Source organism: Chiloscyllium plagiosum, chromosome 28 (assembly GCF_004010195.1).
Source record: "Chiloscyllium plagiosum isolate BGI_BamShark_2017 chromosome 28, ASM401019v2, whole genome shotgun sequence".
Lineage (NCBI taxonomy): Eukaryota > Metazoa > Chordata > Chondrichthyes > Orectolobiformes > Hemiscylliidae > Chiloscyllium > Chiloscyllium plagiosum.
The window spans coordinates 1,178,601-1,193,987 of record NC_057737.1 but is presented as its reverse complement, the minus strand read 5'-3'; the positions used below and the strand labels follow the sequence as shown (position 1 = coordinate 1,193,987).

At 47.4% G+C, this 15,387-nt stretch overlaps 1 protein-coding gene across 1 annotated transcript; it reads left to right on the top strand.

Moving 5' to 3' along the window:
- The first annotated feature begins 3,354 nt into the window (after nucleotides 1-3,354).
- On the top strand, nucleotides 3,355-9,714 carry LOC122563861 (tRNA uridine(34) hydroxylase-like). Its single transcript, XM_043718058.1, has 4 exons — nucleotides 3,355-3,380; nucleotides 4,587-4,727; nucleotides 6,908-7,016; nucleotides 9,274-9,714. Exons 2-4 carry the CDS (start codon nucleotides 4,617-4,619, stop codon nucleotides 9,543-9,545), a joined length of 492 nt encoding a protein of 163 aa, XP_043573993.1. The 5' UTR covers nucleotides 3,355-3,380; nucleotides 4,587-4,616; the 3' UTR covers nucleotides 9,546-9,714.
- Nucleotides 9,715-15,387: the final 5,673 nt, after the last annotated feature.

Genomic DNA, 15,387 nt, shown 5'->3' with positions numbered 1-15,387 from the left:
GGAGGAGGTGGTGCTGCTCCTTTGGATGGAGGACCATCACGAGAAGGTGGTGCTGCCCCCTGGGTTGGAGGACCATCAGGAGGAGGTGGTGCTGCCCCCTGGGCTCGAGGACCATCAGGAGGAGGTGGTGCTGCCCCCTGGGCTGGAGGACCATTAGGAGGAGGTGGTGCGGCCCCCCCCCCCCTCCCGGGCTGGAGGGTCACTAGAGGTAGTGCTGCTGCCCCCTGGGATGGAGGAGTGTCCCCGGGGAAGGAGCGGGAAGTTATGCCGATCAGAGGAATCCTGTTGTAGGAGAATCTGGGGTTGGGATGATTGCATTACTGCCCTGACCATGTGGAGAAGTTTAGAGAATGTGGTGAACACAGGCTCAGGGTCTGCTGCAGAGGAGACACATTCTCGGGAAAGGTTAGGGAATCAATGGATCTGGGGAAATGACAAGGAACTGGGGCTAAAGGTTATCAGATCAGCCATCATCTGCGTTGAGTTATAACCTCCTTTCCCATCCCCGACTCCATTCCCAGCCCCTCCCCCTCCCTTCCACTGCTCCTGGCCAACTACCGGATTCATTCCTCCCATTGGCCAACCAGATCGTACCCTCTACCTATCTTCACCTTCCCCCACTTCCCCACCCTGACCCCACCACCCCCTTTATCTGCAGTTCGCTCCACACCCACCCCCAGTCCTGAAGAAGGGTTACATCCGAAACGTTGACTTCACCTCCTGATGGTGCCTGGCTTGCTGTGTTTTCCCACCCTCCTCTCTCTCTCATTGAGTAGTGGAGCACACTTGATGGGTTGAATGGCCTCCTTCTGCTCCTATGCCCATGTGATCCAAAATAGGATAGGGATAATTCCAGATGCTGTTGTGTTTGAGGTATGTGAAGCTCTGAAACTGAGCCTGAATGCCAAATATTTACCCCTTGTAGTGATTGGAACCACGTGGATCTTGTTGACTATGAGATCCTTGATTGGGGTTGTTAACCTGGGCCAATCAGGAACCCAAGGCTGACCAATATAATCAGAGGATTTAGAATCTCCTCAGGCAGGGGACTGACTCTGATCTAGCTAGCTACAGTCAGTGTACAAGTAAATTAAGAGTGACTTGATGATGGGATACTGGCTTCTGTGCAGTTATTTCGAACCCCCCCCCCCCCCCCCCCCCCCCCCCGCCTCAACCTCTTCCTCTCCACAGAAGTTGTCAGAATGTTTGCTGCATTTTCACCTTCTACCTTTGGAATCCACGCCCTTCCCATATCTTAAATCCCACCTCTTTGGATTTTATTATCGTCTCCTGCTCTGCGTTGAAGTTTTCGATTAGGCCTAGGGAAGATTTCGGACATTGAAGGTACTTGCTTTAATAAATTGTGGCAAAATGTTTTATGGCTTGTCTGGTTTTGAGGCATTAGTATTTTGGATGTGACTCAGGCACCTCATGTTCTCATGTCAAGGGAGCTGATCACTGACACAGTGACTTACTCAGACATTTTGAAAACCCAGAACCTACTGGGTTCAGATTGGAATTAATCTAATCTACTGAGACACACCCACCAAGTATGTGAGCAGCACAACAGAGGTTATTTGGATCGTTCCCGATTCTTGAACGAATAAAATTAAGGTTCGCTTTTTCAGAGAGGGTGCCGAACTGACACAGGACAGTCACCTCACAGAGTGTTTAGCATTTTTGCCTTCATTGCTCAGACTATTGAGTATGGGAGTTGGGACGTCATGTTGAAGTTATACCGCATGTAGGTTGAGACCCCTTCTGGAATACTGTGTACAGTTCTGGTTGCCCTGTTGTAAGAAGGATATTATTAAATTAAAGAGGGTTCAGAAAAGAGTTAAAAGCAGAGGCTGGGACCTTTTTCCCTGGGGCGTTGAAGGTTCAGAGTGACCTTATAGAGGTTTATAAGATCATGAGGGGCATAGACAAAGTGTCTTTTTCCTAGGGTGGGGGTGTTCAAAACTAGGGGGCATATTTTTGAGGTGAGAGGAGAAAGGTTTAAAAGGGACCTGAGGGGCAACTTTTTCACACAGAGGGCGGTTCATTGTGAAATGTGTATACTGGCCCCCCACATACTGTCATAGAGATATACAACACAGAAACAGACCCTTCGGTCCAACTCATTCATACCAACCAGATATTCTAAATCAATCTAGTCCCATTTGCCAGCACGTGGGCCATTTCCTTTACTATTCATATACCCATCCAGATGCCTTTTAAATGCTGTAATTGTACCAGCCTCCACCACTTCCTCTGGCAGCTCATTCCATACACGCACCACCCTCTGTGCGAAAAAGTTGCCCCTTAGGTCCCTTTTAAATCTTTCCCCTTTCACCTTAAACTTATACCCTCTAGTTCTGGACTGCCCCACCCTATCCATGACCCTCATGATTTTATAAACCTCTATAAGGTCACCCCTCAGCATCCAATGCTCCAGGGAAAAGGGAGACCAGAATTGCACACAGTATTCCAAAAGTGGCCTAACCAATGTCCTGTACAGCTCCAACATGACCTCCCAACTCTTATACTTAATACTCTGACCAATAAAGGAAAGCCTTCTTCACTATCACCACTTTCCTGCCTGTTGCCTATTAACCCTACACATTGTTGTTTTCACATTCAGAAGAAACATTAAGGTGCAGGAGGAGGCCATTTGGCACATCATATCTGCACTGTCTCCTCAAATGAACAATTATACCAGTCTCAACTTAACCTGCCTTCTGTACATTCTCAGACAGTGCGTTTGTAGAATCCCTGCAGTGTGGAAGTAGGCCATTCACCCATCAAGTCCACACTAACCCTCTGAAGAGCATCCTAAACAGATCCATCCACTACTCTAACCCTGCACTCCCCACGGCCAACCCACCTTGACCAGCACATCCCGGCGCACGGGCAACCCACCCTGACCTGCACATCCCTGGGCACCGCCAACCCACCCTAACCTACACGTCCCTGGGCACTATGGGACAATTTCCCACAGCCAACCCACCCTGACCTGCACATCCCTGGGCACAGCCAATCCACCCTGACCTGCACATCCCAGCGCACGGGCAACCCACCCTGACCTGCACATCCCTGGGCACCGCCAACCCACCCTAACCTACACGTCCCTGGGCACTATGGGACAATTTCCCATGACCAATCAACCCTGACCTGCACATTCCTGGGCACTACGGGGACAATTTCCCATGGCCAATCCACCCTAACCTGCACATCTTTGGACTGTGGGAGGAAACCGGAGCACCCGGAGGAAACCCACACAGACACGGGGAGAATGTGCAAACTCCACACAGACAGTTGCCTGAGGGTGGAATCAAACCCGGGTCCCTGGTGTTGGGAGGCAGCAGTGCTAACCACTGAGCCACCGTGCTGCCCATTCGGTGCGTGAAAACATTGCGCCTTGCATTACTTTTGTTTCTTTCACTAATTACTTGGAGAATCCTTGTGATTAAATATGATTCAGCGTCTTGCTCTTGCACGCAATCAGCTGCAGCTATCTACAGGGTGCAGTTTAATGTGTATTTATGCTTTGAGCCTGCAATTTGGACAGAAATTACCCTGTGTTTTATTTTAATGTACTCAGCTGAGCACATACCTCACCACCCTATTTGACCCTGAGTTGAACCTCTGCCCTCATGCCCTGTCTGTTATTGATTTCTACTCCTGAAACCTTCCCCCCCCACCCCGGGGGTTGCCCTATCTGCTGCTGAACCCCTCATCTGTGCCGTACTCACCTCTAACCTTAACTATCCCATGAATTCTCCTCACCAGCCTCCATCTTCCTCAATTTATCTGATACACTGCTGCCCACATCTAACTCTCACTGCTCCCTGTCCTTGCTGTCCTACATTAGCTCCCTGTTCAATAAATTCTAAACATTCACATCCTTGTTTACAAATCCTTCAGTGGTCTCACCTCTGGTTATCTGTGTGATGTCCTGCATTAGCATCAGAGTGCTCCTCCTGTGCTGATTTTAATTGTTCCAGCACTGGTGGCCTTGTCAAGGGCCCTGAGCTCCATACCACCCCTTTCCCAAACCATTCCGATTTCCGATCCTGTAAGATCCTGTTCAAAGATACTGCTTGGTTTTTCAGTCACCTATCCTGACATCTCAGGCTCTGTTTGCTGTATCATTCCTGTAAGGTTCTATGGGGAGGTTTATCTGATGGGGACCCACAGGACAATAGCAGAGTGTTGTTTGGCTCAGTGTGTGTCTCTGACTTTGCTTTATGTCTGGATGTTTCTCTCTATCTCTTGCTTTCTTTCTGTCATTCTCTCTACTTCACTTTCTCTCCCTTCCTCTCTCTCTTTCTCTCTTTTTCCATTTTTTTGTTTCTCTATCTTGCGCTCTCTTTCTCACTCTCTTTTTCTCTCTTACTGTCTTTCTCTAGCTCTCTCTATTTCTGGCTCTCTCTCTCTCCTCTCTATCTTTTTCTCCCTCTCTCTCTCTTTGCAGATCACCAACATTCCTCATGTGCTTTCATGTATCCTGGACTGGTCCCCTGTAGATTCCTGCAGTGAGTGTTAACATGTTTCTCCTCACCAATCCCTTCTGACACAATGTTAAGATCCTGTTCCCCCCTCAGTTCCACGTGGAAGTCCTCGCTGCTGAGAGAATGGAGCTTGTGATCCTGTGGATTCGAAAGAGTTTTAACTTAGTGCAAGACCGGAGTTCAGACAGCACTGAGCAGCAGATGGCAGAGAATCGGAATCAGATCCTGTTGCTGGTAATAAGCACTGAGTGATTCTTTTATATAAAGTTTATAAGTTGGAAGGATGGTTTATATATATCTAAAACATTAATTTGATCAACAATCCATGGTATTGCTGAACAGAGAGAGAGAGAGAGACACGTGGATGAAATCTCTTGTGTTGCTCCCATCAGGACACACACACAAGAGTGCCACATTTCAAGCAATCACTGCAATTTGCTGATTGGCTGGCAGGTTGATTCTGATTGGCTGAGGCATGGTGATGAAGAAAGCAATAAGCAACTGGTCAGTCCCCCAAACCCCTGAAAGGGGCAAGTTCCCCTTAAGTTTACAGAGAATAGGTCCCTGCAATTGAGCGTATATCACTTCTGGCATATGAGAATGAGCCACATAACAATCAACTGGTTATCTTAAACTGGTTCTTAGTGTAATGGTTAGCTCACTCAGAATTGTTTGGTTAGTGCTATCTCATTACACAAGCACATCGAACAGCAGATTTGTTTGTCATGTCCTGTCAGTGCAGGCTGGTCGAGCCCCAGTCTCTGTCTAATACAAAGAGCTGAAGGAGCAGGCTGTATAATTTGGTTAGCCCCATTGCTGGGTTAAGGTTGGGGTTAGGGTCCCTCTCTAACTGTCTCTGGCTTTTCAGTGAGGATCAGGTTGCCATTACCAGTCACTGCATGTTTGCAAAGCAACCTGAGAAAGTGGGAGCTGCGCCCACAGGGAATGGTCCACGTAGAACCCGCTGATATACTGAAAGGGGATAAACACGAGGAAGAAAACATTAAAAGGAGATGGTGAGAGGGTGGGAGACGTGGGTGGGGGCTTGTGTATAGCAGGAACACCATCAAGGAGCAGATGGGCTGAATGGTCTGTTTCTGTGTTGTAGAATGTCAGAAGTCCCATGCCACCAGGTTATAGTCCAACAGACACTGCAGCTGATGAAGGGGCAGCGCTCTGAAAGCTTGTGATTTCAATAAACCTGTTGGACTATAACCTAGTGTCATGTGACTTCTGACCTTGTCCACCCCAGTCCAACACTGACCCCTCCACATCTGTGTTGTAGATACATCATGAATTTGCATATACGTATTAAGCAGCGATAATAAACATCCATGTATGGTTTAGTGCATCTGTAATGTTTTATAACCCCCTTTCAGAACTTTTATATCTCTCTCCACATCAGTGTTTTCATTTCTTCAGTCTCACTGAGTAATTGTGACACCTTGTCTTCACCCCTGACCCTGCTCTGTGATAGCACACTGTGTGCCTACACTGTCGTCCAGCTCATTAATCTGCCCTCAGCCTGGGACCAGGCGTCCCCCCGTGACCCAGTTTGTATTCAGTTCAGCAACTGGTCTGCGAGAGTGTTGTGACCAATGGTGGTGCTGCCTGGATTGAATGTGTCCAGTCTAAAGAGCTGAAGATGAGATATGGGCTTCTGTCTGTGTCTGTGTGTGTGAGAGACACTGGCTTTCATCTCGGAGATGTTCCCACACTCCCTGACCCTTTTCCTTGCTGGCTGTTTCCATCACATGACGTGTGTCGATGACAAAACCTGGCATCAATCTACACAAATACATTGGTCAAGTACAGAGTGGCTATTTATAATTAGACACTGAGGTGGGATTAGCTGTCTTTCAGTGTTTGCCCGGTAATTACAATGCAATCATTGTACAAACACCCGCAGATCACTCTGAGAGGGGACATTACCATTCCAAACAGAGCCACACCATGAAAGGCTTCAATCTGGATCTTTCCGAAAGCAGCAGTGACCCCAAACAACACAGGACCAGCTCCTCATTCCTCACAGCTTTCACTTCAGCACTGCACTCCTGTTCCCTTCCAGAGTTACCCTCCTACACATTAACCATTATCGTGGGCTCATCAGAGTAGATACAGAGTAAAGCTCCTTCAACTCTTAAACTCAAAGTATAGCCCCTTGAAACTGTCCCCACTCTCAGGACAGGGTCAGCATGGGGGTTAGATACAGGGTAAAGCTCCCTCTACACTGTTCCCCCATCAAACACTCCCGGGACAGGGACAGCACGGAGTTAGATACAGGGTAAAGCTCCCTCTACACTGTCCCCATCAAACCCTCCCGGGACAAGATCTGAGTTGGAGCCAGAGTGGTACAGATGAGCTGGAGCTCACCTTCCTGTCTTTGCCCTAACAATGTCTCCGTGTTGTTTCAGGATGTCCGGAATACGGCTGAATACGAGGTCAGCCACTTACAGGGAGCCATTCGCATTGACCCAGACACCAGTGACATGGATCATCTGACCAAGGAGCTGGGCCTGGCAGGTAGGGGGCAGTCTAACTCCCATCCCGGGGCTCCTGCCCCCTCTGGCTCTTGCTTTGTAGACAGGCCTCCAGCCTGGGAGAGTGCATGGGGTTAGAGTGCACACTCTCTGCAACAGAGCAGATGGGGTCCCAGGCCAGAGTCTGAAGAGGATGTCCTGAGTTCCTCATGACACTATGTTGTGCTGCCCCTTTCCGATTCTGACTGTCCTTCCCTTCTCCAGCCTGAGGTCTTGTACTTTCCCCTCTTTCTCTCTCTCTCTCTCCATCTCTTCTCTCTCCCTGTTCCTTTCTTTCATTTGTTTCCCAGTTGAATAGGGTGTTTTGCCTTGGAGAGAGAGCTCGTGTGTTTATCTAAACGGGATCTCTGTTTCTCCCAGATAACTCCTTTCTTTAAGAGTTACAGTAACAGACAGAGTTCTGTGATAATATCCAGGACATTATCTGTCCTCACGGTGGTCAACAAAGGCTTTTCTGCTCAGTGTCTCCTCGGGGTTTACAAAATCTCTCTGACCTCTCTTTTTTCCAATCTCTTCCCCATTGTCTCTGTTGGAAATAAGGAGGGAGACCTAGCGGTTCAGGTACATAATTCTTTGCAAGTTCATCACAGGTAGGCTGGATGGTTAAGAAGGCACTTTGGAATGGTTGCTCAGACCGTTGAGTGTAGGAGTTGGGGTGTCATGTTGATGTTGTACAGGACGTTGGTGAGACCACTTCTGATGTACAGTGTGCAGTTCTGGTCGCTCTGCTATAGGAAGGATATGATTAAACTGGGGAGAGTTCAGAAAAGATGTACCAGATAGTTGCCAGGACTGGAGGGTATGAGTTATAGGGAGAGGCTGGATCGGGTGGGATTTGTTTCACTGGAATGTAGGAGGTTTAGAAATGACCTTATTGTGGTTTTGTAAAATCATGAGGGGCATGGTTAAATTGAACAACAAAGGTATTTTCCTGAGGGTGGGGGATTTCAAAACGAGAGGGCATATGTTTAAAGTGAGAGGAGAAAGATTTAAAAGGGACCTGAGGGGCAACCTTTTCACACAGAGGGTGGTTCATGTGTGGAATAAACTGCCAGAGGAAGTGGTCGATACAACATTTAAGAGATTTGGACAGGTACATAAATAAGAAAGGTTTAGAGGGATATGGGCCAAACGCAGGCAAGTGGGACTAGTTTAGTTTGGAAAACTTTTACGTCATGCTCTAACACTCTATGACTCATTCCTCACCTCTCTCTCCTTCTCCTCACATCTCTCCCCATCCCTTTCTCCCTTCCTCTTGCTCACTCCCTTCATTCGCTCCCCATCCACTTTCCACTTTCATTTCCTCAGTCCCTTCTTTCTCACACCTAATTTTCTCCTTTGTCTCTTCTTTGTCTCTCCATCAAACTGCACAATCTCACCCGCGTTCACCCCCCTCGTCTGCTCACGAATCTTCACCCCCCTCGTCTGCTCCCCTTCCTCTCCTCCATCCTGCTCTGCCTTTGACTCCTTCCTCCTCCCTCTCACCAACTCCTAATGATCTTCCTCCCTTGTGATTCCCCTCCAAGCTCACTCCCTCACCTTTCCTCCGACTCCCTGACATTCCCCTCCTCCTCTTCTGCTGCTGCCTCTTCCTTTCCCCGGCTGAGTGGAGAGACAGTCTGAGGTCAAACAGCAACTGATTCTGGGCAGATGGGGATCATGGAGGAGACCGTAGGTGTGAGCATTAAGGACTGGGGAACCAGTCAGATTTGGGATCCAGGGTGGGTCGGTTTGGTAGCTCCAGTGGGATTAGAGATCCAGAGGAGACATTGCCTTTAGGAATCCATAGAGACAGTGGGTTTGAAGATTCTGTAAGATTGAGCATCCTGGAAAACAGTAGGATTAAGATCTGGAAGAACAGTGGGTTTAAGTGATCCAGTGGGATTGGGGATCCATGGAGGCAGTGGAATTGAGGATCCAGTTGGATTGGAAGATCCAAGAAAACAGTGGGTTTTGGGGATCCAGTGGGATTGGGGAGCCATGGAGGCAGTGGAGTTGAGAATCCAGTGGGATTGGAAGATCCAAGAAAACAGTGGGTTTGGGGCCTCCAATGGGATTGAGGATCCAGGGACGGAGTGGGATTGAAGGGCATGTTAGGGGTGATTGATCGGAAGGGAACCTGGTGGTTTTCCACAGCTTGCTGCCAACGCTGATATTTTCTTGGAGTCTACAGCTGTCCCGATAATGGCTTTACTCGTCATCCTACACCGGGATTTCTTTGGTTTTTCTGTCGTTTGCAGATTGTAACGAGGAGAGGGAGGTGATCTGTTATTGCACTGTGGGATATCGCTCGTCCAAAGTGGCACAGAAGCTGGTGGAGTTTCTGGCGAGTAATGCTGGGCAGACTCTGCGCAGGTCACTGAGAGTCTACAACCTGGAGGGGGGGCTGGTGAAATGGGCCAATGAAGGGAAGCCCATGGTGGACTGCAAGGAGCAGCCAACGAGCCTTGTCCATCCGTACAGTAGCATGTGGGCCTACCTGGTAAAGCCAGAGTTCCGGGCCAATATCTGAGCCAGTTACACAGAGTTCCAGCTGTGTGGTTCATCAGGAAATTACACCAGACACTCCACGGCAACAAATGAGAATGTTAACATGGTGTTAATCGGACTTTATTAGACTCTGCTAATGTTGTACTGTGATTCATTTCTTCTGATTATTAAAATTAACTGTTGCTTGTTAACTGACTCTCAGTTTAAAAGAGAAAGGAGAGTATTACTTTGAGGCAGGCTGTTTATTTTACAGGTGTACTGCAGATCTGAGTACTGCAGATGCTGGAGATTAGGGTCAAGATTAGAGTGGTGCTGGAAAAGCACAGCAGGTCGGGCAGCATCCGAGGAGCAGGAAAATCGACATTTCAGGCATAAGCCCTTCATCAGGAACGGGCTTGATGAAACCCTCCTGATGAAGGGCTTTTGCCCGGAACGTCGATTTTCCTGCTCCTCAGATGCTGCCTGCCCTGCTGTGTTTTCCCAGCACCACTCTAACCTTGTTTATTTTAAAGCTAAATTTTAATGTGATGGCAGCTGAACGAAGCAAGACCTTTCTGCAATGATCAGTTTGAACCACAAACCTGATTTAAAGATATTGCAACCCAGTCAGTGTCAGGGAATTGGATTTAAACAATACCATCTTGCTCATTACCGGGGTAATGAAGCCTATCCTGTGGGGGCTGCTGGGCTCGGAGGGACCCAGGATCCATTGGAGTTGAGAAGGATGAGAGATGATGGCTTTGAAACATGTCTGATTCCATGGGGGCTTCACAGGGCACAGACTGAGTGTTCATTAGCCCTTCACCAGAGCTGGGGGGTTAGCTAAAACAAAGAGCACACTCTCCGAATAAGGGGTCTGCCATTTAAAACCAGGGCTGGGGAATTTCTTCTCTCAGGGCATTGTTAATGTGAACAGTGGAAGTGTACCGATATTTAAACAACATGTTCCAGTTTGTTCTAACACAACCAGCAGCTGAGACTAGTATCCCAGAGACAGGGACGTGAGCACAGTACCACAACCATTAATTATATTCAGGGTGGTTATTGGTAAGACTGGAAGAGCCAGTTGAAAGGGGTCAGAAAAGATTTACAAGGATGTTGCCAGGGTTGGAGGATCTGAGCTACAGGGAGAGGCTGAACAGGCTGGGGCTGTTTCCCTGAATCTGAGGGGTGACCTTATACAGGTTTATAAAACCATGAGGGGCATGGATAGGGTAATTAGGCAAAGTCTTTACCCTGGGGTCGGGGAGTCCAGAACTAGAGGACATAGGGTGAAGTGGGGATAGGTGAAGACAGGTAGAGGGTACAACCTGGTTGGACAATGGGAAGAATGAATCCAGTTGGTGGCAGGGAGTATAGGGAGAGAGGGGGAGGGCCTGGGAAGGGAGACAGGGAATGCGAAGGGAGCTTATTTGAAATTGGAGAACGCAATGTTGAGCCCTCTGGGTTGGAGGCTGTCCAGGAGGAAGATGAGGTGTTGTTCCTCCAATTTGTGGTTTGGTTCGTTGTGGCAATGGAGGAGGCCAAAGATGGTCATGTTGGAAAGGGAGTGGGATGGGGAATTAAAATGGGCGGTGACTGGGAGGTCCAGTCAGCCCCTGCAGGCCCGACTGAGATACACTGTTGTTAAAATACAACACAAGAAAGAAGAACTTAGAACACCTTAACTCCATTGGCAACCATAAGTGTATAATAGATATAGTAATACTAACATCCCATAAATACACCCTTTGGCAAAAAGGCAAATTCAGAAAGAGATTTTGTTTCATTTTACAATCTAACTGTCAAGGAAGAACGCTCCCAGTTTATCGAGGGAAAAGGAGCTTCCACTGCTTCATGCCAACAACAGCAACTGCTTAAAGCTAACTCTAAATACAACAACAAAAAAAGAGAAATCATGGTCTGTGAGAACTGGCCACACCCAGCCATGCTGCCTCTATTGTTGCAACTTTTAGAAAAAACCAAACCCTCACAAGCTGTTTACTGGCTTTCCGAGTACTTGCAACTCTGTCTTAAAACCTCTCTTCAAAAAATCAGGACAAAATAACCTCTTAAAGCGACAGCATCGCCGCATGTTCCATATGCCACTTAACACCTCTATTAACCTGTGCCGCCACCTTCAGGGGTCGGTGGGCAAGCTTCCCAAAATCCCTCTGTTCCTCTGAGCTTCCTTGTGTCCTGCTATTCTTTGAGGAAGTCCTTGTTCCTTCTTCCAACGTGTATCACCACAAATTTATCAGGGTTAAATGCCATCTTCCACTGATCTGCCATCTACCACATCCATTCATGTCCTCCTGTAATCTAACACCTTCCTCCTCTGTCACCCACCTGGCCAATCTTTGTATCATCCACAAACTTATCACCGTCCCTCCCACATTCCCATCTCCATCATTTATGGATATCACAAACAATAAGGGACCCAGCACTGATCCCTATGGTACATGACTGCACACCTACACTCCAGTCACACAAACCGCCTTCTCCCACCACCCTCTGCCTCCTGTTTCTAAATGCAGTAATACCCTTTCTATAGTGCGGTAACAATTATTTAACATCAGGTTTTATCCAAAGTGTTTATTAGCCTGAGGATGGAATTAATCTCAGTATTTATTAACATGTGGATGCGTGTGTGGATTGTGATGTGTGGTAGCCATTGTAAGGTGGGGGTGGTGACCTGAGCACTTTTTATTTCCATTTATGTCAATTAGGTTCTATCATTGTATTGCTTCAAGTCGAATTCTAGGGATAAAATGAGGCCATTCAGCCCCTCAAGCTTGTTCTACCACTCACTGAGATAATGGCTGATCTCTGACCTAACCCAGGTGATAGCTCTTCATATTTTCAGCTTCCAGAAACCTCTGATTTAAAATTAACACTTTACCCAATATCGATTGCTATTGGAGAAACATGCACCAAACACCCATCATGCCTTGTGTGTGGAAATGTCTCCCAAGTTTGCTCTGGTTTGTAAACTCTATCCTTTGCCTTAGATGCTACAAATGATGCAAGTTGTCCCTCCCTATCAACCACATCAGGTCCCTGATAGATCTTGAGGAAAGCTAAGCCCTGGCCTGACACAGTACTTCCAGGAGTCATCACATCAGCACTTGTTGTACTGAGGAATATTTTACTTATCAGGCGCTTTTAAATCTAAAAACCAGGATTCCGTCTGTGTTGCTGATTATTTCTGTCAACCCGAGAACAGCTGGCCAGAGGAAATGTCTTTCAGTGAGAAAATATATTTCCCAGCTGTATCCAGGGCGGACACCAAGGGAGTATTGTAAACAAAAACAGAAATTGCTGGAGAAACTCAGTCAGTCTGGCAGCATCTGTGTAGAGAAAGCAGAGTTAATGTTCTGAATCCAGTGACCCTTCCTCGGGCCTCCAATTTCAGTTTTTGTTTCAGATTTCCAGCATCCCACAATTCTTTGTTCTATTTAAGTGAAAATCACGGTTCCATCAGTCATACTTCTGAGAGTGTCATTGCCTGACCTTCACTTTGGAGTGATTTAATGATGTCCGACATTAATGCAGTTATGAATTGAGAGTTTTATTTATTTTGAGAGCAGATCACTCGCTCCTGTTCTGACAGCGGCATAGTCATTGAGAAGTTCTTGGGAAGAAACTGTAAGGTGTTTGACTCATTCATAATCAGAACGACACAGGGCTGTTAGAACATCGATTCCTTTATTCTCTTTGTCATTGGCTCAACCATCTTCAGCTGCTTCATCAATGACCTTCCCTCCATCATAGGGTCAGAAATGGGGATGTTTGCTGATGTTTACATCATGCTCAGCACCATTCACCACTCCTCAGATACTGAAGCAGGCCGTGTTCAAATGCACCAAGATCTGGACAATATCCAGCCATGGGCTGACAAGTGGCAAGTCACATTCACACCACACAACTGCCAGACAATTACCACTTCCAATAAGAGACAATTTTCCAATCAGCCCTTGAGATGCAATGATATTACCATCACTGGATCCCCCTCTATGAACATCCTGGAGGGGTACCATTGACTAGAGACTGAACTGGCTTTGCTGTATAAACACAAGAGCAGATGAGAGACCAGGAATACTGCAGTGAGTAACTCACCTCCTGACCCCCCAAAGCCTGTCCCACCAACTAAAAGGCACAGGTCAGGAGTGTGACAGAGTATTCCCCACTTGCCCTGGATGGGGGCAGCTCCAACAACACTCAAGAAGCTCAACACCATCCAGGACAAAGCAGCCCACACTTGATTGGCACCACATCGACAAACACCCACTCCTTCCATCACCGATGCTCAGTAGCAGCAGTGTGTACCATCTACAAGATGCACTGCAGAAATTCACCAAAGATCCTCAGAAAACACCTTCCAAACCCATGACCACTTCCATCTCGAAGGACAAGGGCAGAGATACATGGGAACACCACCCCCTGCAAGTTCCCCGCTGAGCCCCTCCCCATCCTGACTTGGAAATATGCCACCATTCCTTCACTGTCGCTGGGTCAAAATCCTAGAATTCCCTCCCTAAGGGCAACCCACAGCACATGGACTGCAGCGGTTCAAGAAGGCAGCTCACCCCCACCTTCTCCAGGGGCAACTAGGGACGGGCAATAAGGGGAGACAAAGGCCAAATGGTATTATTGCTGGATTGTCCATTCAATAACCCAGGTAATGTCCTGGGGACCTGGGTTCAAATCCTACCACGGTAGATGGTGAATTTGAATTCAATAAAAATCTGGAATTAAGAGTTTAATGATGATCATGAATCCATTGTCAAATATTGGAAAAGCTCATCGGGTTCACTAATGTCCATTAGGGAAAGAATCTACCATCCCTACCTGGTCTGGCCTAAACTTGAGTCCAGACCCACAGCAATGTGGTTGACTCTTAACTGCCCTCTGGGCAAATTAGAGGTGGACAATGAATGCTGGCCCAGTCATATCCTGGGAATGAATTTTAAAAACTCTCCTTTGAGACTCCCTCTGTTGATGGATGGTAACCCCTCAGTGGACAACGTACACCGTATGCACGATACACATCCATGTGGTGCCTTGACAGTGCTCCTGCCAGCATTGCTAGAATTGTCCAGTATCCTCCATTATTGTGCCTATTTGGGCACTGCCATGTTTTTTAATGGCAGCGTGTTTCACAGTGAGCATGCTCAGAACCTCCCCCATGTACAATGTGAACCTTTGTGGGGGGTGGTATCAGGATCCACTGGTGATTGTTTAATGAGCTGTGACAGTGTTACTCCTGTGTGTTGACCCAGTCAGTGTTTATCAGGGGCTGGGGAAACGTTGTGTGTAAACTCAGGGCTGTGTCTTTTACTGCATTCTCTGCTGGTTTCATACAATGTTTAATCCACAGTAATGTCCTTTTGTAGATGTTTAATACAAATTCTGGTTTGTATTCACCAAAGCTGTTTAGATCCAAACTCCTTTCTAGGCTAAATTGTGGAGGTGAACTATTACGTGTCACTGATTGGCACACCAGCCTGTCCCCTTTCTGGGAGAAAACAAGGGGCTGTTTTTGCTAGCTTAAAGTTTTTGCTATACAAATGCAAATTGTTGTTGTTGGCAAAGATTCCAATCTGGAGGGACTTGGCTGATAGGACTCGGTGTCTGTGAGAAGACGAGGGGGGCACCAGAACTGCCGGATTAGACAGGAATCTCCAGGAATGAATGAGAAATCCCAGTGGGAATACTGTGAACCAACAAGGAAGAGAACTACCATCAGGAAAACGGAAAAAGAGAAGGCTTTCCCATAGTGTTTGCCCCTTTAGTTTGGAAGTATTGGTGTGAGGGGAGGGGAGTTACTGGTAATGTAAGAGGAGGGAATTAAACAACAGGTCATCAAAAGTGTGTTCTCTTTC

Excerpts from the sequence above, each read along its gene's own strand:
- LOC122563861 (XM_043718058.1), top strand. The coding sequence starts at position 4,617 with ATGGAGCTTGTGATCCTGTGGATTCGAAAGAGTTTTAACTTAGTGCAA. Across the intron at positions 4,728-6,907 it reads GGAATCAGATCCTGTTGCTG|GATGTCCGGAATACGGCTGA; the intron begins GTAATAAGCACT and ends GTGTTGTTTCAG. Across the intron at positions 7,017-9,273 it reads CAAGGAGCTGGGCCTGGCAG|ATTGTAACGAGGAGAGGGAG; the intron begins GTAGGGGGCAGT and ends TGTCGTTTGCAG.